Source organism: Glycine max, chromosome 7, assembly GCF_000004515.6.
Source record: "Glycine max cultivar Williams 82 chromosome 7, Glycine_max_v4.0, whole genome shotgun sequence".
Taxonomy (NCBI): Eukaryota; Viridiplantae; Streptophyta; class Magnoliopsida; order Fabales; family Fabaceae; genus Glycine; species Glycine max.
In genome coordinates, this window is record NC_038243.2 from 22,778,548 (window position 1) to 22,806,432 (window position 27,885).

General features: G+C 37.6%; 1 protein-coding gene across 2 annotated transcripts in view; it reads left to right on the top strand.

Annotated features, from left to right (window-relative positions):
* The window catches only part of LOC100806552 (ATP-dependent DNA helicase homolog RECG, chloroplastic), a 51,223-nt gene extending 23,547 nt beyond the window's left edge, over window positions 1-27,676 (top strand). The window contains exons 9-17 of one of the 2 annotated variants that reach the window (XM_041017005.1): window positions 842-931; window positions 7,127-7,360; window positions 8,800-8,871; window positions 9,616-9,768; window positions 9,874-10,017; window positions 16,369-16,527; window positions 18,196-18,279; window positions 18,892-19,464; window positions 27,298-27,676. In XM_041017005.1, the coding sequence (XP_040872939.1) occupies window positions 842-931; window positions 7,127-7,360; window positions 8,800-8,871; window positions 9,616-9,768; window positions 9,874-10,017; window positions 16,369-16,527; window positions 18,196-18,279; window positions 18,892-19,464; window positions 27,298-27,390 (1,602 nt within the window). In that variant the 3' untranslated portion in view covers window positions 27,391-27,676. Of the gene's footprint in view, window positions 1-841; window positions 932-7,126; window positions 7,361-8,799; window positions 8,872-9,615; window positions 9,769-9,873; window positions 10,018-16,368; window positions 16,528-18,195; window positions 18,300-18,891; window positions 19,465-27,297 lie in introns of those variants that run through there. The other variant, XM_041017006.1, reaches the window with a different exon arrangement.
* Window positions 27,677-27,885: the final 209 nt, after the last annotated feature.

Sequence of the window (27,885 nt, forward strand, 5' to 3'; positions counted from 1 at the left end):
GGATTTTATTGACTGGTAAGAACATAACAGAAAATAGGAGAAAACTCTCCTCCAAGAGTTTCCTCTTCACAAAGGATTTCTCCTTTCACAAAGAGCTAATGCTCAATCTACAAATGATAAGACCCCCCTCTCCCCTATCCTTCTTCCCCCATTTATATCTAATAAACCCCTCTAACTAAGTAACTAATCAATACTGATTCATTTTTCTTATTATAAATAGCATGAGCTGTGGTCTATACATTGACTCAACATTACACAGTAAATCCTGTTATACTAACTAACTAACTCATTAATAGTCTAACTATCTTAACTAACTCTCCCTTCTCCTTATATCCTAACATATATGATGTCATGATTTTTTACAATTAAATTGTAATTTTAATATAGTTTTTTCTAGGGACTTCACTTGGTATTCGTTTGGTGCATGGATTTAGAATTGGTCTTTGGAATTGTAATTATTATTATGTTTGAAAATCCACAATGCTCAACCTAGGACTTTGGAATTAGGCACTCTTGCCTCAACCTAGGCTGGGCTTCTAACTTCCCCAATTCTCCTAAATTAATGTCTATAATGCACCAAGTCTTTATATCAATCTGTTTAAACTGCACTTGTGAATCTAAGCTAAAGTTCTCTAATAAATGTGTTAAACTGCTTACTAGTATTTGTGGTTTATGCTGTTCTTTGGTGTATTTGGGTGGAGAACATCGAGCAATGCCCACATTGATGGCCTCTTTCCCAAGGAAATAAAATGCTCTTTCATTTCTATTTTTCTGAAACTTTACTCCACCTGTTTCTGCATATTTTACTGAAATTTTAAAAACTTAAATGTTAACAATATAGGCATATTTTGGAATCCACAAACCGAAGGACATAAATGAAGCTGATTTGGCCCGCAAGAGACTTATATTTGATGAGTTTTTTTACGTACAGGTGAGGTTATCATTTTATATCAGATTTTATTGGTAGTATCTTCTATTGGCAACTGTAAATATTTTCTGTTATGAGAAATAATAGTAGTACACTTTCTAACACTCTTCTAAACTCTAATATTAGCTGAAATTTGTTGAGAATTGCAAAAATTGTGTAGGTCCTACTCTTTATTAATGAGCTTCCAATCATGATTTTGTAATTTCTAATAACTAATAGTAGAAAGTGTGTTGCTTATTGCTACCATTATGAAGCCTCTGGTTGGTTACATGATTTCATATATATATATATATGTGTGTGTGTGTGTGTATTATATTAAATTGTATAGTCATTTGTTTTAATTGTCAATTTGAAAGTTTCTGATGACCATTATTGGTGGGGTGTTGTTAGGCTACTGGTTAAGCAAGGTTAAGCAAGTGTATGAAGGAAGGACACATGATAAGTATAAGAGGAAGCCAGAGCAGCAGCCAAAGCAGCCAGAACCAGGGTTAGGTAGCTGACTAAGATCAGTTACAGTTTAGTAGTTGGCCTTGTAACTGTTTAAGTCAGTTAAAGGCAGTTAGTTAGTTAGTCGTTGGCTATAAATAGAGACTGACTTCCTAGAATTACTCATTCGGGAGTAATCAAGGTGGTTGGTTAGGGAGGCTAGGCTCCAATCCCTAGATGTACTTTTCTACCACAAGAGTAATAAAACGAGAGATTTGGCTGGTACCACCATTGGTATTAGAGCAAAATTTCAATTTGGAGACGTGAAGCTATTTATGGTTTCAATGCGAGGAAACATGGATGCGAATGTGGAATTTCTGGAACGAGGTTTTGAAGGCATGATCAACACGCATGAGGACGTCACAAGTCTGAAGCGATTGTTTGAAGATGAACGCACTGAGCGAGCGGTGCGGAACTGAGGTGGTCAATAGAGGAGTAGAAATATACTTAAGGTGTGTTACAGGAGAAAAACCAAAGCACTGGCCTTCCTGCTTAAGTTGGGCAGAATTTTGGTTTAATTCTAATTATAATAGTTCCTATAAGCTCGCTCCTTTCAGGGCTCTCTATGGCAGAGACCCACCTCAATTGCTTAGAGGCACCACTGTTCCTTCAGCAGTAGAGGGGGTCAACAGGCTTACACAAGATAGGGATTACTTGTTGGACCAACTACGAACTAATTTGCTTAAGGCTTAGGACCAGATGCGAGCCTATGCCAATAAGCACCGTAGGGATGTTAACTTGGCTGTGGATGATTGGGTTTACCTGAAATTACAACCGTATTGTTTGAAATCTTTGGCTAAGAAGTTGAATGAGAAATTAAGCCCTTGATTTTATGGATCATATCAGATTTCTAAGGTCATTAGTAAAGTAGCTTACCAGCTCAACCTACCACCCGAGAGTAAAGTTCATCCAGTCTTTCATGTGTCTCTATTAAAGAAAGCCATTGCTTTTGTGGTGAAACCCCAACCCTTGCCTCTGACTGATGAGCGGGTACTAAGGGTAGAGCCTCTAGCTGTAAAGGCTGTCTGAAACCACCCTGCAGGCACAGCTGAAGTGCTCATCTAATGGAAAGATTTACCTGACTTTGAAGCCACATGGGAATCGGTTGATGTTATGAAGCAGTAATTTCCTGCATTTCACCTTGAGGACAAGGTGGCTCTCTTGAGGGGGAGTATTGTTAGGCTACCAGTTAAACAAGTGTATGAAGGAAGGACACATGGCAAGTATAAGAGGAAGACAGAGCAGCAGCCAAAGCAGCCAGAACCAGGGTTAGGTAGCTGCCTAAGATCAGTTACAGTTTAGTAGTTAGCCTTGTAACTCTTTAAGTCAGTTAAAGGTAGTTAGTTAGTTAGTCGTTAGCTATAAATAGAGACTAACTGCCTGGAATTACTCATTCAGGAGTAATCAAGGTGGTTTGGTTAGGGAGGCTAGGCTCCAATCCTTAGATGTACTTTTGTACCACAAGAGTAATAAAACGAGAGATTTGGCTGGTACCATCAGGTGTCTAGTTTCCTTTCACTTTGTTGACAGGTGCTATTTAATAACTTGAAATATGAGGAAAAGCACTGAAATATTATTTCTTAATTTTTACAAAGAAGTCTGGACTAATCAGTCTTGATAAGGAATAAATCAAACTAATCGATCCTGATAATGAATAAATCAAACTAAATCAGAACAAAGAAAGGAAAGAAGAAATAAGTACATTTAGTACATGCTGCACATGTTAGAGCACTCCCCCTTATAGGAGTATACTTACTTGTTGTAATATTTATTTTTAGCTAAAGCTGTAAATCTAACTATAATTAGTATTTAGTCTGTTAGTTAGGACGGCTGTGTTACAGCTGTCACTAACTAACTCAGGTTTGTTGGCAGTTACAGTTGAGTAACTGCTATATATACTGAACTGTAATCAGTTTTCTGTTGGGTTGAATTTCCTCAATAAAGAAATCACTTTACACACACTCTCTCTCTCTTCTCTCTAAATCTTTTATGGTTTACAGAGGTAGGTCGATCCTAACCTAGTATTTTCATGGTTTCTGCACTCAATAATCCTCCTGGTGGTTCGCCACCTTCTCCTCCTCCTTCGCCACCATTGGTGTGACTTCTTCTCCAGCTTCGTTCTCGCACTCAATTTCTGAGAAGATAACGAACGCCAATTAACTGCTATGGTGTTTTCAAGTGCAACCTGTTATCAAAGGCCATGGATTTTCGCTTTTCCTTGTTGCTCCGATAATTCCGCCGCGGTTTGTAACAATCGCCGATCACGATGCTGGTATCGTGTCATCAGAGTATCTCAGCTGGGAGAAGCCGGATGAGCTTCTTCTTTCATGGTTACAATCAACGACCTCTAGCATTGTTCTTCCTCGTCTCGTTGGATGCAACATTTCATGGCATCTTTGGGAGAAACTTCACTTGCATTTTTAGTCAATTGCTTGTACGAGGAAACGTCAACTTCGAACGAAGCTTTGAAATATTTCTCTTGATAATCACAAAATTACCGATTATCTTATTCATATTCAAACACTAATTGATGTGCTTACCTACATTGGAGATTCAGTTTCACAAAGCGAACAAGTTGACATTATCCATGAAGGCCTGCCAACGGAATTTGAGTCCACGGTAACCTTTATCTACAATAAATCTAAGCCTATGTCTGTTGATGAAGTTGAATCCCTACTGCTTACTCATGAATTGCGACTTGGCAAACTCAATAAGAACTCTCTTGGCACTGTAAACCTTGCTGAGTGTAACTCTAATTCCATGGCCAATTCGAATTATTCCCACTCGCAGATGAGCACTGTGGTCAATTCTGATCCTCAGGTGCATCTCACTCAAGCTTCTAGCAGCAGTACTCATAATAGTGATGATTATAATGGTGCAAATTGTTTCAACAATTCAGTTAGGGGGGGTGGCCGAAATTTCTTCCATGGTGGTCGTGGAGGAGGCCGTGGCAAATATTCAAATGTTCAGTGTCAAGTCTGCCACAAGTTTGGCCATGAATCCTCTTTTTGCTATATCATAGGTATGATGAAAACTATGTTCCCACTCAACCTATGACTTATGACTTAGACTACAACATCCACTCAATCTTTGCAAACTCAGAACCAAATGCCCACCCAAACCTCATAGTGGTACTCTACCACTTCATCCCCTAATCAACCCCAAAACAGTACCTATCCACCCCAACAATACATGCAATCTACCCCTTTCCCATATTTCCCTTATCCACCTCAATACATGCAACCTCAGTACTTCTATCCTTTCCCGCAATTTCAGCCTCAGCCCATGACCTCTACTTCATCATCAACATCTCCACAAGCCAATGTTGATCCACAAACTGGTATTCTGATTCTGGTGCTTCTCACTCTTTGATTCTTAGAATGTGAGTTTAAGCGTAACTCAACCCCAAAAGCTAGTTCAAGGGTTGAGGGTTGCCTCTCACTTATATACTCTTATATGGCTTTATCTTTAGCCGATGTGGGACTTGGATTTTTTTCAATACACCCCTTCACGCCTAACACTTCTTGGGCTTGGTGCGTGGATAACAATGGTGGGTGACTCTTTCAAATAATATTGGATATGCTTTGATATCATCTTAGAATGTGAGTTTAGGCCTGACTCAACCCCAAAAGCTAGCTCAAGGGGTAAGGTTGTGCCTCACTTATATACTCTAACTAGACTTTATTTTTAGCCGATCTGGGTCTGGGTTTTTCCCAACACACCCCCTCACGCCCAACACTTCTTGGGCTTGGTGTGTGGATAACAATGGTGGGTGGCACTTTGGATTAATTTTGGATATGCTCTAATATCATATTTGATTATTAGAATGTGAGTTTAGGCCAAACTCAACCTCAAAAGCTAGCTCATGGGGTGAGGGTTGCCCCTCACTTATATACTCTTATATGGCTTTATCTTTAGCCGATTTGGGACTTGGATTTTTCCCAATATTCACCATGTGACCAATGTGTCACAAAACATTCAGTAGGTTACCCCCTTTGAAGGCCCTGATCAAATAACCATTGGTAACGGTTAGGGCTTGAATATCAATGCCTCAGGTGTTTCTTTATTTCATTCTCCCTCCTTTAATTCTAAAATTCCTCTTACTCTTAAAAATCTCTTGTTTGTTCCTTCTATCACTAAAAATCTTCTTAGTGTTAGCCAATTTTGCAAAGATAACTCAGTTTTCTTTGAATTTCATCCCTCCTATTGTGTGTTTAAATCTCAGGTTTCTAATGAGGTGCTTCTTCAAGGCTTGGTGGGTCATGATGGGCTCTACCACTTTCCTGACTTGTTTCAGCCTTTAAGGCAACCTTCATTATCCAGTCTTTCTATGCAGTCTAGTTCTCATTCTGTAAATAGTTTGAATAAAAATGTTTCCCTTGTAAATGTTGCATTCAGAGTACATTAGTATCCCAAAACGGAACATCTTAGAATCCCAGTGTTTTGGTACTCTAATATATACTGCATTCAGAATATATTAGAATCCAAAAACGGAACAGTGATGATAATAGCGTGATAGTATGTACAGAAATAGTACCTCTGGTACTGCTAACAATTATCAATCATTTTCAATAATATATATACATACTTTTGTTGATAAAAAATAAAGAAACTTGTACAGATTCCTATGCCATTTGGCACTCTAGACTTGCTCTCTCATTCTCCCGTGATATATGCTCCAGCACCTTCTACATCAGTGCAATCTTCTGCAGAAAGCTACGATGGGGCATGATGAAGGTGGTGCCAATAGGAATGACAATTCTACCTAGACCCTATTGTTACCTGCAAAAAATATCTGCAATGGATAGAATAGATAACTGTTCAATGGGGATGGTTGCGGGTATGGGTACTATATTACCCACCTTGCCCCATACCCACACTTGTATAAATATAATTATTTAATTTAAATATCTCACAGATATATATATATATATATATATATATATATATATATATAAACTAATCAGTGTCAATGTATCATTTTTTAGCAAATCTTGGAGAGTACCAACACATGACATCCAAGTTTAAGAATTAATTGTTCTTGAAGTTTATTGGAAGATTCAATCAATTTTAACTTTTAAGCATTGATTTATGATTATTTTTGTATGATTTTAGGATATTTTTCAATTCAATGGCAGCAATTTTGTTAATTAGTTTCTTGGAGAGTACCAACACATGACATCCAAGTTTAAGAATTAATTGTTCTTGAAGTTTATTGGAAGATTCAATCAATTTTACTTTTAAGCATTGATTTATGATTATTTTTGTATGATTTTAGGATATTTTTCAATTCTATGGCAGCAATTTTGTTAATTAGTTTCTTTTTATTTGATTATTGATTTTACAGTTGATAAAATTTCAGGTAGTGGATGCATGTTTTGATATATAGGTAGTTAGCGGGTATGAGGGTGGAGATTAGAGTTGCTATCCACGTGGGTATGGGGTAGGGTACGGGTGTTTTTTTTTTCTTTCCAAATGTGAGGATGGGGATGGGTACTATAGTACCCTTATCTTTACATGTTCAGGATTTCTCAAATGCTTTTAAATTATTACTTCTGGCAATTCGTATGCTGGACTTGTGCATTGTGCAGTCTTTCTTTAACCTTTTCTCCAGTGGTTTATTTCTCTCTATCACGTTTTCTCATAATACTTTATTGCTCTCTTCGTATGCTTCCAAAATTTTCTGACTACGTCTCTACTGTCTTTTGTCAGTTGGGACGCTTATTCCAAATGCTCGAAAGTCTTGGTTCACAAATGGAAAAGGATGTATTGCTAGATAAGTATAGAAGACCAGTAAATAATGCTGTGTGTACTGAACAATGGTCCTCTCTCACCAAGAAGGTTTTGGATGTCCTTCCATATACTCTTACTACTAGTCAACAGCTTGCTGTTTCAGAAATTATTTGGGATCTACAAAGACCAGTTCCAATGAATCGGCTTCTTCAGGTCTGTCTTCTCTTGGTTTTGCTTTACTGTCAACAGCATACAGTATTTCCCTAACTTCTAATTGATTCTTGTCTCATGTACTTCCTACCAATAAAAATTCTAACAGTGGAAATGAGGCATTATGAAACAAGCTCCTCAAGCATGCAATCACCAATTCAAATTAACATTTTTCTGCTACTTTCAAGTGAGGAAACATTGACCCGCAAATCAAAACTCCAATCTTTCAAGATGATCTTCAGGATTCAACAACCAACTGTTGTTTTTCAGATTAAAGAATATGAATAAGAAAATAGTAGTAGATTACAGAGAGATTGAATGATAAGAAGTCCTCCTAAGTAAGAAAATACGACAACAAGAGAACAACAAAAAAAAAAGAATGAAACATAGTTGCCCAATCCCCAAACATATTTTGTTGGTGAAATCCCTCTTAAAAGACGACTTTTACACCAAGTAGCATCTAAGCACCTTAACTTATATCCCAAAGAAGCTGCTAAGCCTGAGATCTCTTATTAAACATTTGAGAATTATGCTCCTACCTGTTGAACAATGAATATTGTTAGATATCTTTAATTATGGTAATTAGGCAAGTAGGATATCTGTAATTATTTTTCATTTATTACCTATATTATATAATAATTCACTCTGCTGTGTACATTAACACAAGGATTCAGTTTTGTCTCTTGTTTTCTCTCCCTTTCAACACTACCATTGAATTCCACCTTACTAGGACATAAAGGGCGCATACTTTGATTTTTCTAGAATGGAAAGGTTATGCTTCTCTTTTGAACTAATGTATTATCTTTTGATTTCCATTTTGCCGCTTAATAAACTTAACAAACACTTATGGAAGAAAATAGAATGGATTAAGAAGGTATCAAACTTTTCTCATAAGTTAAAAGTTAAAACCAACTTATATTCTCAATTTTTTTAGAAGTTTCCTCATTTAACTCTCCACATGTTAAAATCAACTTATGCATAATTTCATTTTAACTTAATGGAGAAGTTTAATTTATTTTACCTCAATTCATTTTACTTCTTTTATAAGCCCTTGTTGAGAAGTTTATTTAAATAGGTCCTTTATATTGTTGCTTTGTGAATGTCTTATGTCTTTCTTTTTTTTAATAAATTTTTCTTTTATAAAAAAATCAAATGAAAAAAATTAAATAAAAGGATTAGGAAGCCTGATTTGAGCACTTTTGTGTTCTTCATTCTTTTCTTAAATCAGTTTACACACTAGAATGTGGAATCTAAAATGTCTCAGCTCATTTTCTTGTAAATTTTACTTGATTTCCTGGTTTGTTCTCCCCAATGTTCATTTTTCACTTGCTATTTTTTCATAATATTGTGTCTAAAGTGAAGCATTTTTTATTGATGTGATATAGTCTATAGAGAAGCAGCATGACATGTTATCATCTGATGTTATCTTGTGACATTTTTAGGGTGATGTTGGATGTGGAAAAACTGTTGTAGCTTTTCTTGCATGCATTGAAGTTATTGGCTCTGGCTATCAGGTTGGTCCACCTTTTATATTTGGCTTCCTTTTTGTTTTTCTTATTACCTTGATTTCTCATTAGATTCATCGATGTATAGCATATGGTAATTGGGATTGCAGGGTTTGTTTTTATCATTAGGGGTTTTACACAGTGCAAAATTTTTAACATTTAATTTATATTAGAAAAATTATCACCTTCCTGTTGGTAATTGTCTATCCCACATCCACTCAGACAGTTATACACTTATAAAACACAATTAACCATTAGACGTTTCAATAATCTCAAATACTATTAACGTCTCGTGAGGCATGTTTCACCATTAGTGCCACAAATACAGATTGATAATTGTATACAATCACATTAATTTACTCTTAACCACTTGTGAGACAGCTAATCATGGTTAGACATTTCAATAATGTCATGCGATTATTAACCACTTGTGAGACATATTTAACCATTATTGCTAAGAGTACATGTTGATGATTGTATGTCATTTACTCTGAATCACTTGTGAAGCAAAGTTAACCACTATTAGACATTTCATCAATCTCATAACATTAACCACTTATGAGGAATATTTAACCAATAGTGCCACAATTACAAATCGATAATTGTATACAACTACATTCATTTATTCTTAATCACTTTTGAGACAAAGTTTATCATATTTACACGTGTGTGATGGGTAGAGAATTCCCAGGGGTATGAATTTCATTATTCTTTATATTAATGTTAATATTAGGTTTTCTTGTCTCATTATAGGCTGCTTTCATGGTTCCTACCGAGTTGCTTGCGATCCAGCATTATGAGCATTTGCTTAAATTGCTCGAAAACTTGGATGAGGTCGTGTTCAAGCCAACTGTTGCTTTACTCACTGGTTCAACCCCACTAAAACAATCACGGATGATTCGTAAGGTATGCTTTACTAAAACGTAAGGAATGTCCAAATGATGTGAATCCAGTTATTCTTTTCTTGAACCTGCATGGTAATCTTTAATTTTACCTTTTATGGTATTACAGGGTATCCAGACCGGAGAAATCTCGATGGTCATAGGAACTCACAGTTTGATAGCAGACAGTGTGGAATTCGCAGCCTTACGTATTACTGTGGTAGACGAGCAGCATCGCTTTGGTGTGATTCAAAGAGGAAGGTTTAACAGTAAGGTGGTTGACATCTTCAGGATTTAAATACTTTACTAGATAGAAAGGAGTGAAGTACAAAGTACAATGTGTTGTTACATTGAACAAAGCAATAACAATAGATCATTCCATTCCCTCTGCATAATATGGATATTCCCTTACATGTACTAAATATTGATGTGGCTAATTTCAAAGCAGGATTATAGTTGCATAATCTAATGGAACGACTACTTCTAGGTTTATGTACATATATTATGTTTGAAGTTTAATGTCATATAAAAATGTTGGTTTTACCATTAATAAATAGCTAGAATTATTTGCATAGTTAAGTATAAATGTAGATTACACTCATAATTAGAGAAACACAAATGACAGAAGAATAATGCTGTTTGAATATGTTGAATAAGGTTAGTGATATAGATACTTATTTGACACAAAGCAAGTAGTCAAGTATAGTTTAACATAGTAAGGGATGTTTAAACCCCATTATTGTATGTTCCTTAAAAGATAAGTAGATATAAAATTAAGTTCGTATCCTTTCCAATTGATGGTTCATGGCAAAAGATATTTACCACGATCTAAAATAATAAAGTTATGTAATCAGTTAAACAAGATAATTACTTAGATTTTAGTTCTTTGGAATAACTCTAATGGTCCATTTGGTAGGACAGAAAGTGGGAGGAAAGAAAACACGACTAACGAAGCATTTTGTTTTGCTTGTTTGGAGAGAAAATGGAAGGAAAAGTTGCTTTTGTAGATACAAAAATTTAAATTTTTCCTTCCTGCCATTTTCTTTCCAATTCAAATTTTAAACTTTTCCTTCCTCCCCTATTTTCCTTCCATCCAACCAAACATACCATAAAAAAGCAGATTGATGATCATTTGTGAGGCTTCGTAAGAGTTATTCAGTTGGGTAGATTAGAGAAGTATGGGTAACTATGGCAAATATTCATGTTATGTTTTTGTGGAAATTATGTCTTCCTTGCCTCTCGAAATTGCATCTTGCATACCACTTAAAAGGATTTCAGAAAATGAAAGAGGGAAAAACTCAGATTTCAGAAAATGGAGTTTTTGTATTAACCAGCTCAACTTTAAACAGTTACATCTGTATTTATACTAGAGTTAGACAGCTGTTACAACTAACATTAGTAACTGTCATTAAGACGGTTGTCTCCACTGTCAACGACGTCATCGAACCTGACGACGATACCGAAGACCGCCGTCGCTTGGACTGAGCTCACTTGCTGGTTCGAACACCACTTCCGCCGGCGATTAAGGAGGTCAACGTCCGTGTCGGCGATATTAATTATAAGGTGTGGATGGTGGAGGAAGTAGGGGGTGATGGAGATTCGAATCTGAGGAGAACCTTACCGTCCGACGCATGGTCGGATGAGGTAACGTCGGAGGAAGGAGGCGACGATGTTGACGCTGACGATGACAGCGATACCACTTTCTCCTTTTCGCCGGAGCTGTCCTTGAAGAAGTCGATACTTCGTTCGAACCACTGGTCAGAGGACACAACCAGTGGTTACGGCCGCCAAACCACACACCAGCCCAGACCGATGGGTAACAACCTTTCTGATGACACATGCAGAGAGGGAACAGAGGATAGAGTCAAGAGTATCCAGAGCCCGAATACAGCAAACGTTGACTCTGGAAGCAGAAGTGCAGAAAAGGCAGAGGCAAATGGTTGCTTAAAAGAGGCAATCCTGAACATGGATAAAGCTGCTTCTCGGGAGCACAAAGGTGACCCTGTAGGAAATAATTTGAATTGTGGAGATAAAGTTTCAGATGTCTAGGCTCCATATGGGGAAAGCGTGGGAGATATAAGGCACACACATCTTCATCTAAGTCTGCCCTCCTTGCAGACCCAAAAAGATGTTGGGCCAAGTTACAACTTGGGCCCATTTCGGGAGAATGAGGGGAGTAATAAGGATGGACACTCACCCGTAGCCCATTCCTTTAAAGAAATTTCTGATATGTATTCCAAAGTCTATGTTAGACAAAAGCATGCTAAATCTAAAGCCCCCATCTCTCGAGCCCGTGGAAGAAGAAGCTCAAATAATAAAATATGATAATGGAGTGGATGTCATGCATGAAATACAAGACAAAAGCCCAAATCAGAGACATTTCGATTTAGAAAGGGGTTTAAAAAGCACAATTGAGTGTAATACAACAATGCTGGAAGAGGCACAACAACAATGGAACCTTGGGAAAGTCCTAGGTTTGGAGGCTGACACAGATCAATCTGACTATATCCACAGCTTTGCCAACATGGAATTTCGTGATAGGAAGGAAGCTATGGAGCTGGGAAATAGAAAAATATGCAAATAAATATCCTTTCCTATAACATTAGAGGGTTTGGTAGAGGTATTAAATGGGCCTCTATCAGGAACTTGGTGGGTAGACTTAAAGTTGACTTACTTTGTCTGCAAGAGACAAAGAGGGAATCTTTCGATAAGGCATCTTGCCAAGCCTTGTGGGGCCATCCTGATCTTGCTTGGGAGTGGCAGCCTGCGGTGAATGCTGTTGTGGGGCTGCTGTGTGTTTGGAATAATAAAAATTTTCAGGTTGATCTTCGACTCTCTGAAAAGGGTTTCATCATGTTGGGTGGGGTTTGGTTGGCTGATATGCAAAGGGTTGTTGTGGTCAACATTTATGTCCCCTGTGATATTGTGGGTAAAAGACAGCTGTGGCAGGATTTGAGTATAAGGAAGATGCAATCCCAAGACAATTGTTTGTGTTTTGTTGGGGATTTTAATTGTATCAGGCATCCCTCAGAAAGAATGGGGAGCAATCGTGGCAATTCAGATACCAACATAATATCTGAATTTAATGATTGACTTTCTGTTATGGAGGTTGATGATATTCCCTGTGCGGGTAAGTCTTTTACCTGGGTTAGGCCCAATGGATCCTGTAAAAGCAAATTGGATAGAGTCGTGGTCTCTGATGGTTGGCTATCTAAGTGGCCAGATAGTTCTCAACTTTACCTTGAGAGGAATTACTCTGACCATTGTCCTATCATCATGAAATCCAAGAGCATTGATTGGGGCCCTAAGCCTTTTAAGGTTTTTGATGGATGGTTAAATAACAAGGACTATCAGAAGGTGGTGAGGGACTGCTGGGCTGATAATCAGCCTTTGGGGTGGGGTGGTTTTGCTTTAAAATGCAAGCTAAAGACTCTCAAACAAAGGCTGAAAAGTTGGAGTGAAGACAATGCAGATGATCTGTGTCTCAAGGTGAAACAGCTTCAACAGAATTTGAATGATATGGAGAATTTTCCATGCCACCTCAGCCTTCTGACCAGCAAGTTCAACAGTTGAAGAAAATTCAAGCTGATCTATGGGAAAAGGCTAACCTGCATGAATCTTTTGTCAGACAGAAATCAAGAAGCAAATGGATTAAGGAGGGGGATAGTAACAGCTCTTACTTTCATAAAATTATCAACTATAGCCGGAGGAGAAACACTTTTAGGGGGCTGATGATGGATGGTTTTTGGGTAGAAAATCCTGACTTGATTAAGGCAGAAATTTTGCAGCATTTCCAGAGTAGATTCAACGAACCTCATCTGAATAGACCTAACTTGGATGGGGTTTATTTTAATACTCTGTCTCCTACTCAGAGGGAGATGATGGTTGAGCCTTTTAATGAAGAGGAGATAAGGTGTGCTGTGTGGAATTGTGGTAGCGACAAAAGCCCGGGACCTGATGGGTTTAATTTCAGGTTTATTAAACACTTTTGGAAGGAGCTAAAACCTGATTTTCTAAGGTTTATTGCAGAATTCTATGTGAATGCTACATTCCCTAAGGACAGTAATTCCTCTTTTATTGCTCTCATCCCTAAGCTTAAGGACCCTCAGTCTATTAGTGACTTTAGACCTATTTCCCTCATAGGTTGTGTCTACAAAGTCATCGCTAAACTGCTAGCTAATAGGCTGAGAAAAGTCTTGACTCACCTCATTGATGAAAGGCAGTCAGCCTTTGTAAAAGGTAGACAGCTGCTCCATGGAGTTCTGGTTGCTAATGAGGTAGTAGAGGAGGCTAGGAGGTCTAAGAGGTCATGTCTGGTCTTTAAAGTTGATTTTGAAAAGGCCTATGATTTTGTGTCTTGACAATTCCTTTTCTACATGATGAGAAGAATGGGATTTCATGAGAGATGGATTAGCTGGATCAAGGGATGCATCACCTCAGCTTCTGTATCAATCCTAGTGAATGGAAGCCCAACCACTAAATTTAAGCCTCAAAGAGGCTTGAGACAAGGGGATCCATTGGCCCCGCTATTATTTGATTTGGTTGCTGAAGGTTTGACAGGTTTGATGAGGGAAACAACAATCAAAAACTGCTTTCAAAGTTTCTTGGTGGGGAAGAATAAGGTGCCTGTGAATATTCTCCAATATGCTGATGACACTATTTTTTTTGGAGAAGCTTCTATGGAGAATGTGAAAGCTGTGAAGGCCATTCTTAGAAGTTTCGAGATGGTTTCTGGACTGAGAATCAACTTTGCTAAAAGCCAATTTGGAGCAATTGGGCAATCAGAGTATTGGTGCCTCTCTGCTGCTGCTTTCTTAAACTGTGCCCTGCTTCATTTCTCTTTCTGCTACCTAGGGCTACCAATTGGAGTTAATTCGAGAAGAATGGTGATGTGGGAACCTATAATCAGAAAATTCGAGGCTAGGTTGAATAAATGGAACCAGAGAAGCATTTCGATGGCTGGCAGAATTACCCTAATCAATGCTGTCCTAACAGCATTGCCTGTGTTCTATTTGTCTTTTTTCAGGGCCCCTACAGCAGTGATTAATAGGCTAACTGCCATTCAAAGGCAATTTCTTTGGGGTGGCAGCTTTGAAGGGAAGAAGATAGTCTGGGTAGCTTGGAGACAAGTGTGTGCCTCTAGAGAAATGGGAGGGTTGGGGATCAAAGATATTAAGGTCCTCAACAATGCTCTCCTAATTAAATGGAAATGACTGATGTTTCACCAATCAGATCAGCTTTGGAGCAGGATCCTGGTCTCTAAATACAAGGGATGGAGAGGCTTGGAACAAGGGCCATCAAAGAAGTATTTCTCTCAATGGTGGTCTGACCTAAGGTCTATTAATCAGCATCCGAGTATGGTTGATGTCTCTAATCAGTTTTCTTGGAAGGTGGATAGGGGAGATCAGATTCTTTTTTGGGAAGACTCGTGGGTTGATGGTGGGATACCTCTTAAAGACCAATTTCCATAATTATATCAAATTTCTTCCCAAAGATTACAGATTGTGGAAGATATGGGTTATTTTTCTGAAAATGGGTGGGAATGGACTTTCTCTTGGAGACGAAATTTGTTTGACAATGAGATGGGGATAGCTTCAATATTTATTGATCAAATTGAAGCTATCAGCATAAATGTTAATCTGAATGACACTTGGGTGTGGGGAGCTGAATCTAATGGGATCTTTTCTACCAAATCTGCTTACAACCTTATTAAAGCTGAGCAGTCTTCTGAAGTCCAATGTCTGGGTTTCCATCAGCTTTGGGATCTTAAAATCCCTCTTAAAGCCTTATCATTTGCTTGGAGACTGCTTTGGGATAGGCTTCCTACTAAGGATAACCTATCTAGGAGACAAGTTGAGATTGACAATGATCTCTGCCCCTTCTGTCAAAGCCAACCTGAGACTGCCTCTCATCTGTTCTTCACATGTGGTAAAGTTTTGCCTTTGTGGTGGGAATTCAATACATGGGTTAAGGAAGATAGAGTTCTCCACTATCGCCCGATGGATAACTTTCTACAGCACTCAACTACAGCAGGAAGGAAGGACATCAATAGAAGATGGAAGATATGGTGGTTGGCTGCTACAAAGTCAATTTGGAAATTCAGGAATGACTTGGTGTTTCATAATCATTCTTTCGATATCTCTAAGCTGGAGGACAATTCAATTTTCCTCACTTGGTCTTGGCTCAAGGGGTGGGAAAAGGATTTCAATGTTCCTTTTCACCAATGGTCCTTAGCAATGTCCTTAGCCTTTATATAGTTTTGCTCTGTAGGGTTGGGTTTGTGGTGTTTTTCTTGTTGGGTTGCTGTCTTTTGTATCTTCATCAGGAGATCTCTCTCCTGTGTTATATGTAGTACCCCTGGTACTCTTTATCTATTAATATAATTATTTTTGCAGTTCAAAAGAAACATTAGTAACTGTCAACTAACCTTAAGTTAGTTGAGTTAACTAACACAACTAAGCAACAGTAGTTAAAAAACAGAAAAGGAACAACAATTATACTCTTCTACTCTAATACCACTTATATTTTTTATTCTGGCAAGTAATGCCTTCAATTCCCTTTTCCCTTTTTTATCTGAGATTTTTAATGCTAGTATTGTAGTGGTGTCCTAACTTTTCTCTTTTAGTTATACTGTGCATCTTCAAATTCAAACATGGAAGATGCCATTACAGATGATTCCTCTAAGAGTGATGCTTATATGGCCCCACATGTTCTCGCCATGTCTGCTACTCCTATTCCAAGGACACTTGCACTGGCTTTATATGGTGACATGACAATGACACAGGTATTTAATTTGTCCTGTCCATGATGTTGATGCTAGATTTTGACTCCGTCCCTCTAGATGTGTTCTTTTGGCATGAGTATGTTTGAATTTTTTGTATCTACTTGTGAATTGTTTTGTGATTTGCTTGCGAGAAAAATTCTCAACCCTCTCATTTATATTTTACATAATCAAATAGAGATGTGGAAATGAGCATTGGAAAAAGTTTTGCAGTAGTAAGCAATAGGTTCACTGGGTAAACATAGATTAAGGTTTGCGTCTTATTAGGCTCTAGATATCATAAAAGAGAACATATGAATGAATTTGTATCTGAATTATACAGTAGAGGAGCATATATTTATTTGAGAAGTCACAAATACAAGGATAATTACAAATAATTTTAAGAATATATTGTGCTCTATTTAACATAATCTGCTCTATTTACATTGTTACTACAATTACATTATTTGCGAACCGAAAGACTGGTGTGATGTGGTGTTTTGGGTCACAATATGTTTGAGAAAGAGAGGGATTACGAACTATGTGATTAGAAGCACTAGAATGAGTATCCAAAATCCATGATCGGATAGCAATGAATGCGAGAGACAAACTGTAGAATTTAGCAGTATTAGCTATAACGGCTAAAGATAACGTGCATTGTGCTGTATTAAGTTGAAGGTACTCTTGGTATTCCGCATCAAACAAAGCATCCTGATTGTCACCTGCAAAATCTGTTTTTCATTACCTGAAGGATTGAGAATGTCACATTAACTGATCTTTCTGGAAATCCAGTCTAGGAATAACATCTATCTTTGGTAAGGCCAGCATGTTTAACAATAGGAGCAATGGGGACAATTACTTGTACTAGTACCATGGCCTCCTTTTTCACTACTAAATCATGACTTTGGCCTCCACAACTTGGCAATTGAGTTACAGGCTGGGGATTCTTAGCCTGTTTGTAAACAATTAATATTGGTCTCTCCAAAAGGGGAACTTGTAATAAATAATCTAATGAAATCTTCCACACTAGAGATGCTAGGGTTGATCAATATTTGAACAATATTCAAAATATTTCTGAAGGCCATGTATAGAAAACACCATACACATTGCTGCAAGTATCCTATATTTCAGGGGTTAGATTAACTATTTACAGATAGTACCTGGAAATTCCTATAGTCCAAATATATACCGGCAATCTGATTGGAATAAAAGAAATATGATACTTTGGAAATAGGGAAATAAGGAAATTCAGAAATAGGGAAATGCAACATGTATAATCAATATTCATCTAATCTTAATCTTTGTCTTAAGATCTTCATGGTCCTGTGCATTATATTTAGGGTTAGATTTGGGTTTTTATTATCAATAATAGTATCAGTTTTCGAAACTTCGGAGGGATCCAGAGTTTTTGTGGAATATTATACTTACTCTTAGGCTGAAAGACTCATGAACTCAATCATACTTTCTTGTGTTATGATATTAGATTGTCTTGCCTGCTTTTCTGTCTTTTCTGATATTTCTTTAGTGATTCTATTCTCAAAAGAAAATATTATAAATGAGAGCCTTTACAAAATTTGTGAAAGATATTTTTCGTTGACTGTTTCATTTTGGTTTGTTTTTCCCATTTTTCACAATTTAATGTGTGAAATCATTTTCTTTTGCAAATGCTTTCAACTTTGCCTTGCATCACAGATAACCGACTTACCTCCTGGAAGAATTCCTGTTCAAACATTTATCATTGAAGGAAATGACAAAGGGTTGGAGGATGTCTACAAGGTGACAGTCCTTTTGAAAATGTACTTCTTTATGTCTTTATGATTCTTTCTTATGCAGTCTTTGGTCTTTCTTTCCTTTTTTTTTAAATAATTGAAAATTTTATAATTTAGGAAATGAAATCTAGATGACGGGCTTCAATATGCCTCTTTATAGCGTGCTGGTAGCATCTACCTTTGAAAAGATCAAAAATTGTTATCTCACAATCAGTTATTTATTTATTTTTAAATGTTGGATTCTGCAGTCACTTCTTTCAATCTTTTGAAGTTAATGAATTTACTTTTGGTGTCATGTTCTTAAGCTTAACACCTAGTGTTAGTAAACAGGAGAAATACATTTTATTCTTGTTAGAACCATTCTTATGAAAAAGAGTGAAGATAATGAAAAAGATAGCATACATCAAGCTTTAGTGTGTACATACAAAGTTTCTTATTTAAACATAACATAAACCAATAGATATGACTAAATAGTAACCTATATACTGTATTGAGAAATATCTTATGCCATCAATTCATTAGCTCTTAATCAGCCTCAGATGCATTCTATGTCATTTAGAAATTTATTTTGTTGATTTTTTCCTAAGATATGGATGTAATTGATGTTTTAATGACACAGATGATGCTGGGTGAGTTGGAAGATGGGGGGAAAGTTTATCTTGTCTACCCAATTATTGAACTTTCTGAGCAGCTACCTCAGCTTCGTGCTGCCTCTGCCGATCTTGAAGTTATATCACACCAGTTTCGAGGATATAATTGTGGCTTATTACATGGAAAAATGACAAGTGAAGAAAAAGAAGAAACATTAAGAAAGTTTAGGACTGGAGAAATACATATACTACTTGCCACTCAAGTAATTGAGATTGGTGTTGATGTTCCAGATGCATCTATGATGGTTGTGTTGAACTCTGAGAGGTTTGGAATTGCCCAACTACACCAACTCAGAGGGCGAGTTGGGCGCGGAACAAGGGCATCAAAATGTGTACTAGTAGCATCAGCTGCCAGTAGCCTAAATCGTTTGAAAGTACTAGAGCAATCATCAGATGGGTTTTATCTTGCTAATATGGACCTTCTGTTGCGGGGACCTGGTGACTTGCTTGGAAAGAAACAATCTGGACATCTTCCTGAGTTTCCTGTTGCCAGATTGGAAGTTGATGGAAATATTTTACAAGATGCGCGCATTGCTGCACTGGTAATTGTTTAATAACACCCTCTAATATTTATTGAATTATCTATTAATTGTTAATATGGTGGTTTGTTACTTTTAATGTTACAGCTGTCCAGATAGTAAATTAGTTATTGGCTAAAGTGCGTGTTTCGTTCAACTTATTTTGTTATTCTTTACACTTGATTATTTTATGATACCTACCTTGAAACCCTCCCAAAGAATGTTTACAAGATGCGCACATTGCTGCACTGGTAATTGTTTAATAACACCCTCTAATATTTATTGAATTATCTATTAATTGTTAATATGGTGGTTTGTTACTTTTAATGTTATGGCTGTCCAGATAGTAAATTAGTAATTGGCTAAAGTGCGTGTTTCGTTCAACTTATTTTGTTATTCTTTACACTTGATTATTTTATGATACCTACCTTGAAACCCTCCCAAAGAATGACTAGTGGGGGATAGTGAGCATCCATACCACTTTTGTCCGAAACACAGGGTTCTAATTGTTGACACTTCACATTTTAGAATGGCACTTTCTGATCACATCGATTATTTGCAATTAAACCTAGTAGCACATTTCAATCCCTTACCTATTAGAGATAAGACTGTACATTTTATGTTTGTCATTTCACTGTAATTTCAGTTGCATTTATTCTGTTAGATGGTTAGTTTGTCCTTTAGTTTGTTAGTTGCTGATCAGCAGTACTGTTTCTCTTAATGATAATCTCACTGTTCATTTTCTGTACTATTATTGCTACTGTATTTTCTTGGAATGTGAATTTGTGATCTCCCTATACAGTTAAAGCTTATATCCTCTAGTTAACCCCTAAAAATGCATTGTTTACAATGCATTTAGAACTCCTTTTCAATAGACATGTACAAAGTTATTTAAAAAGGAACAGTTCTCACTCAAATTCATAGAGTTTGAGAGAGAGAGAAAGAAGAAATCTGGAAGATACTATTATTGATTCAGAATGAAAGACCGGTTACAAACTGATTCTGTTTCTCTATTTATAGAGAGAACAGATATGATTACACATAACCAACTAAGGCAGTTAACTAACCAAAGTTAGTTACTGCTCTAACAGAAATAACAGCTTCTAACAAAATAACAGAAATAACAAAACTACAGCTGTCCTAACTGAATCATAATTGTTCTAACAGTTGCCCTAACTGAATCACAAAGTAAAACTTACTTAATACACGAATACCCCCCCTCAAACTCAATGGGGTTGAGAATCAGAAATGGACTCAACTACATTGAGTTTGGACCTAAGAAAGAGAAATCAAGTTGGTGACAGAGGCTGTGAGGGCATCATCCCGTTGATCTATAGAAGGAATATGATACAATTTGAGCTCTTTAGCCAAGACTTTGTCCTTGAAAACAAAGAAGTCAATTTCCATGTGCTTAGTTCGGGAATGAAGAACTGGATTATGACTGATAGCTACTGCACTTTGGTTGTCACGGTAAATCTCTGGGGTCTGAAACGGAACAGATAACTCTGTTAAAAGAGTTTGAATCCATGTAACTTCAGTCGTGGCTTGAGCCAAGCTCCTGTATTCAGCTTCAGTGGAAGATCTAGCCACAATTTGTTGTTTCTTGGACCATCATGAGACCAAATTAGGACCAAAATAAATCACTGCACCAGAGGTAGACCTTCTATCATCTAGATCCGAGGCCCAATCAGCATCACAGAGGGCTTTGATAGTAAAAGGCTGAGAGGAAGGAGCAACCTTGAAATGTAGACCATGATGAATAGAGCCTTTAAGGTACCTTAGAATGCGTTTAACAGCTGCCCAATGAAAGTCCATAAGATTAGCCATGAATTGACAGACCTTGTTCACAACATAGCTTAACTCAGGTCTTGTAATGGTTGTGTATTGAAGAGCACCAACAACAGACCTATAGAGAGATGGATCACTGAATAAATCCGAGTCAGCTTTAGTTAACTTGCAATTAGCAGTCATAGGGGAAGAAATAGGCTGTGCTTTTTCCATTTTGGTTTTCTGAAGCAAATCTCTGATATATTTGCTTTGAGTCAGTAGAATAGTCCCATCAGCCACTGATTTGATTGCAATACCAAGAAAATAGTCAAGTTTACCCAATTGTTTAAGAGAAAAATTGGAATGCAACTTAGTGGTGAGTTGCTGAATTACAACATTGGAGGTACCAGTGATAATGTGTCCTTTGTATTTATAAACAAAAAACGAAGGATCGCACTTGCTGGCCACAAACCCAAGCTGTAAAAGAGTTCCTTTGAGCCTATCAAACCATTGTCTTGGGGCCTGTTTAAGGCCATACAAAGCCTTTTGTAGCTTGCAAACCAAGGTTTTATCTGAACTTTCGAAGCCTTGTGACTGCTGCATGTAGATAGTCTCTTCAAGATGACCATTTAAAAAGGCATTGTTGACATCTAACTAGAACAAATCCCATTTATTAGTGAGAGAAAGAGTGATAATCAGCCTGATTGTAACTGGTGTTATCACAGGAGAAAAGGTTTCATTAAAGTCACAACCAGCAACCTGATGAAATCCTTTAGCCACTAACCTAGCCTTGAACATGTTAACAGTTCCATCAGCATTCTCCTTAATTCTAAAGACCTACTTACAACCCACTGCTTGTCTGTCTTTGGGAAGAGGAACAAGATCCCATGTTTTATTATTGTTAAGAAAAGCCTCATACTCTTGTTTCATAGCAGCAAACCAATGAGGGTCAGCAAGAGTCTGTTTAACAGTGTTAGGTTCACAATGTGCCAAAAACAGTGAAGGATGCAGCCTAGATTGATGAATTCCAGAATTGGATCTGTTTTGCATAGGATGAACATTTTGAGGGAAAAATAGGATTAGAAGAAGAACTGACAGTGAGACTGAGAAGAGGTACTGGACAGTTCACTTAGATTTCTATTTAAGTCAGAAAGAAATAGTGTAAGGGTGTTCATTAGTAATAGAATTTGGTTCAGCATTTGAAAAAGAAGATGATATGACATTTTGAGAATTAGGGAATTCGGTATTAAGGGATCTAGAGGGATCAACACTTACAAAAATAGAATTAGTTTCAACATGTTGAGAAGAATGAGTGAGTTTATTAGGTGAAGGTGAAACAAGAGGAATATGAGCATTAGGTAAAAAATCACTCTTAGAAGAAGTGACAGAGTTGGATAAAGGTAGAAAAAGATCATTGTAAGGATATTTAAGCTCATTGAAAATAACATCTTTGAAAACATATAATTTGCCATTAGGAGAGACACTTGTAGCCTTTGTGAGAGGTGGAATAACCAAGGAACAAACACTCATGTGACCTGAAACAGTGTTATCAAATAGTGGCCATTTTTTTTTATCAGCAAAGATGATTTATATTAATAATGAAGTACCAGAGGTACTAAGGATACAAAAAAGCATGAAACATCAGTGACCTGGTTCCAAACTCTGGGAACCAGAAACTAAGAAAATACAATATGTAATTGCTGCCAGTGCAGCTAGTTGAACTACCCCCCTCTGTTAGACAAAAACTGATGAGAGATTTGACGACCAGTGATTGAAGGGGATCGCAAAATTCTCCTCAAAATTCCTTAGCCAGGTCCACAGTAAAAATATGGCGTCCTCCAATATTTTGTTGCCATCAAAAGTTTCATTTGAAAAAATAATGTTGTTCCTCTTCTGCCACACTGACCATGTAAGGGTCATCCACCAACACTTCCATCTACTATCCCGGATTCCTTTAACCATAACTTCGACATGTTGGGAGAAATGCTGCCTTGGATGTTGCGGGATAACACCTAGAATGTTCACCCACGACATAGATTCCAACCACAGAGGCAGGATTTTATCACAGTGGAAGAACAAGTGTGCAGCATCCTCCTCGACCCTCCTGCAAAATGGGCAAGATGTATCATTGATTTTCACCCGTCTCCTTGTCAAATTGTATTTAGTTGGCAGCCTATCCCTAATCAATCTCCATGCAAAAACTGCAACTTTGGATGGGATCTTTAGCTTGCATAGTTCTTCAAACTCCTTCACTTGATTGCCTTCTGGAGCGACTCCCCTCATCTCATCATAGGCACTTTTTGTCGAATATTGACCACTAGGGTCTGCTATCCAATTCCACTCATCCCTTCTTTTAATTTGTATATGGCTGCCTTCCACCTCATTTAGGAAGCTGGCTTCCATACCAATCTCACTGTTGAACAAATGCCTCCTCTATTTGAAGTTCCACTCCTAACCCATATCCTTCTGAGCTCCCATCTCCTCAATTCTGTGATTCTGTTGGCAAGAATTGAGGTATAGCCTAGGGTATTTTGCTAAGAATGTTATCTCACCATCAAGCCATCTATCCTCCCAGAACTTGATTTTATCTCCACTCCCTACCTTCCAAATTATTCCATCCTGAAAAACATTTTGGTGTATCGGATGATGTAGAACAAATTTTAGGTCCCTCCACCATATGGAAGCGTTATTATCGCATGATGCTTCATCCAGTCCCCTCCATCCCCCGTACTTTGATTCCAGAACCTTTGCCCATAACTCTCCATGGTGATGGAATAAATTCCACTTCCATTTGCCAAGCAGTGCCAGATTGAATTTGTTGATGTCCTTGATTCCCAAACCACCACTTTCTTTTGGAAGGCAGACTGCCTCCCAATTGACCCACGCGATCTTATTATGGTTAGCTCCACCACCCCAAAGGAACCTACGTTGTATGCACACCAATTTGTCCACCACCCTTGTAGGTACCCTGAAAAAAGAGAAGAAATAAATTGGAATAGAGGTTAGGATTGACTTTATAAGAGTGACTCTCCCCCCAAAAGATATGTCTCTGATTCCACTTTGTTAGTTTCCTCTCACACTTATTGATGATTGGGTCCCACAACTGACACCTCCTTGGATTTGCCCCAATGGGCATCCCCAAGTAAACAAAAGGGATGGGCAGCAGGCTACAATTCAAGTAATTGGCTGCAGTTTGCTTACACGACTTCCACATTCCAATTGATCCGAATCTGTTTTTTGCAAAATTTATTTTGAGACCTGACACTCAAAGGTCCTCAAGATGGCTTTGATTATCCTGATATTCTCCATTGACACCTCACCAAAAAACATGGTATCATCTGCATACTATAAGATGCTAATGTCCACTTTATCTCTCCCAACTGGATAACCTGTATAGATCCTCTTCTCTATAGCTTCTCGCATAAGACCATTTATGCCTTCAGCAACAATATTAAATAAGAGGGGCGCTAGTGGATCTCCTTGCCTTAGACCCCTTTTAGGGGTAAATTCTGCCGAAGGGCTCCCATTTACCAAAACGGATATAGACGCAGATGATAGGCATTTCTCAATCCATCAAATCCATCTAGAGCAGAATCCCATCCTTCTCATCATGTATATTAAGAAATTCCATGACACTGAATCATATGCCTTCTCGTAATCTACTTTGAAGACGATGCATGGTTTATCTTTTCTTAGCTTCCTCCACCACCTCATTTGCAATTAAAACACCATGTAAAAGATGCCTACCTTCTATGAAGGCAGATTGTCTTCCATCTATAATGTGCGCCATCACCTTCTTCAGTCTATTGGCCAAGAGCTTACTGACAATCTTATATGTACAACCTATTAGAGAAATGGGTCTGTAGTCCAATAGCCCTTGTGGATCATCCACCTTAGGGATTAATGCAATAAAAGATGCATTAGAACCCTTTGGGAATACTCCATTTACATAGAATTCATCTAGGAAGCGAAGGATGTCCAGCTTCATGATTTCCTAGAACTTCTTGATGAACTTAAAGTTAAGCCCGTCTGGACTTGGGCTTTTTTCACTCCCACATTCTCAAACAGCATCCTTTACCCCCGCCTCCTAAAACCGCCCTATCAACATATTATTGTTCTGGTGATTGATTGCCTGAAACCGAACTCCATCAAGTGTTGGTCCGAGAGGCTCGTTTTCCTAGAATCTTTGTAGAAAGAACATTCTAACTGCCTCTTTTACCTTTTTAGGTTCATCAACCCAAATGTCATCAATCATGATTCCTTTCAATAGATTATTCCTACGTGACACATTCATCAGCTTGTGAAAGTACTTTGAGTTACAATCTCCTTCTTTAATCCATCTGGATCTCGACTTTTGCCTTAATAATGACTCATGTGATTGGGCAGCCACCCACAATGCTTCCTGTAGCTGCTTCTTAGACATCATCTCCTGTGGGGATAATTGTCTATCCATTGTATCCTCTTCAAATTTATTGAGCTCTTCTTGAATATGCTTGACCTTCTTAAAAGTATCCCCAAATTGCTCCTTGCTCCAAACCTTCAACCTGATTTTGAGTCTCTATTTTTTCTTTGAGTACACAGCGCCCCCCCCCCCCATCCCGACCCACTTTGGTGAACAGATGACCAGCATTCACGCACAGTTCTAGTGCAAGATCTGTCAAGCATCTAGCAATCAAGGACCTTAAATGGTTTGGGTCCCCAATCTATGACCTTGGATCTAATCATGACCGGGCAGTGATATGAGAAGTTTCTGTCTATGGTAACCTGGGTGGTTACAGGCCATTTGCTGAACCAATCATAGGATACTAAGAATCTGTCGAGCTTACTTTTGGCTAATCCGTTTGGTCGATACCAAGTAAACTTTCTTCCCACCCATGGTGCATCCTCCACCTCCAATTCATCAATCCAATCATTAAATTCTTTTATACTATTATCCTGCTCTCCTCTGTGACAGTTGCCCAGCCTCTCCGATGGGTTTCTCACATTATTGAAATCACCAAAAATGCACCATAAACCCCCGTTATGTGAAGATTTTAGTTGTTTGATGTTGTCCTATAAAACTCTCTTGTTCTGAATATCATAAGGTGAGTAGACGGTAACAATATGTATTTGTTGAGTCTCCTTGACCCATTCACCAGTCAGCAAGATGAAACCTGTGCCTATGACTTTACTTTGTAGTTTGAAAGCTGCTTCACTCCACAAGCATAATATCCCTCCAGCTGTGTTAGATGCAGGCTGCAGTTCCCACCGTACGTCATTGTCCCCCCATAAAGCTCGACACAAGCTCTTGTCAATGATCTCCTTTGTTTCATGGATGCACAACATATCGATATGCTCTTTCCGGACCATTCTCCTAATTGCAGCCCATTTTATCCCCCTCCCTAATCCCCTTACATTGTAAGAGATAATATTCATGGGGTCTTTGAGCCTTCATCCTTCTCCACTTGGACCTTATTAAGTATGTCTGATACCATTTGTTGAAGGGTATCCTTTAACTGTTTGGCCATACTTCTGGTCATAGGTCCTTGTATTTGGGCAGTTTGTGGAATCAAGTAAGAAGACAAACATAGGTTGCTGCAAACTCAGAATGTGTCACAAATTATGAGTTTTATTAATTCCTTGTACAGCCATTAAATTTCAGTTTATTTATATGCATATTTTCATATTATATTTTCTAATGATACTAGAAGTGTTAATTACCTAAATTGACTTGGATACTTAGATCTTTCCAATCATAATAATTAATGATGCTCAAGTTATTTTGGAATAGCACAGTACATGTGGACAAAAATTCATTATTTGTAATTTCTACTGGCATTTGTAGCTGCTGCTGTTTAAGGTATAGCTTAGGAAATTGTATATTGATCAAGTCAATAAACTTTTGATGGTCATATGGTTCTTGTTTTTTAAGTTTTTAGCTTCTATATTTATGTGGATTTTAATTCCAGGTCTCACTGCCCATTATAAGAAAGTTTATCGGCTGAATTAGTTTATGCTATATTTCATTGGATCTAGTGACAGTGATAATGCTGTTTCTTTTATCTGTAACAATAAATTAATTTTCAATTGTCCAAAACTGACTGATTGCAGACAATTTTAAGTGCATCCCATGATTTGGAGCAATTTCCTGAACTTAAACTGGAGCTTAGCATAAGACAGCCGCTTTGCCTACTTGGTGATTGAATCTTGACGTGGTATGGTATTCAGAAGTTACTGTGCTCATTGGATAATTTTGACAATGTAATTAATTTGATGGGCTCTTATTGGTCATGTAAACACCATTTAGCTTTTAGGTATTTTATATGTTTATACTTAGAAAGCCCGTTATTGTCTGTATACCATGTGTTAGCCTGGTCAAGTGGCCATAATGATTCCTTGTAGCAATCTGTCATATTTTGATGTATCAAAGAAACCCAGGGCAAAAAAATGAATTGAAAATCTTAGAAATCGTACTCATTTCTTTATACTTGTTCATATCTTTCACGTCATTTCATTTCCTTTGTTTTTTAGCACGTTGCAGTGCAATTTTATTGAGGATGCATGTAGTCAAGAGTGTATTAACATTTCTTGTATCAACTGCTGTGAAATGTTCAGAAATTTGTCTAACTAAATCGCCAGGGATATTCACAAGGTTAAGGAATGCTAGTGATACTTATATTTACACTTTTTCTAAATTAA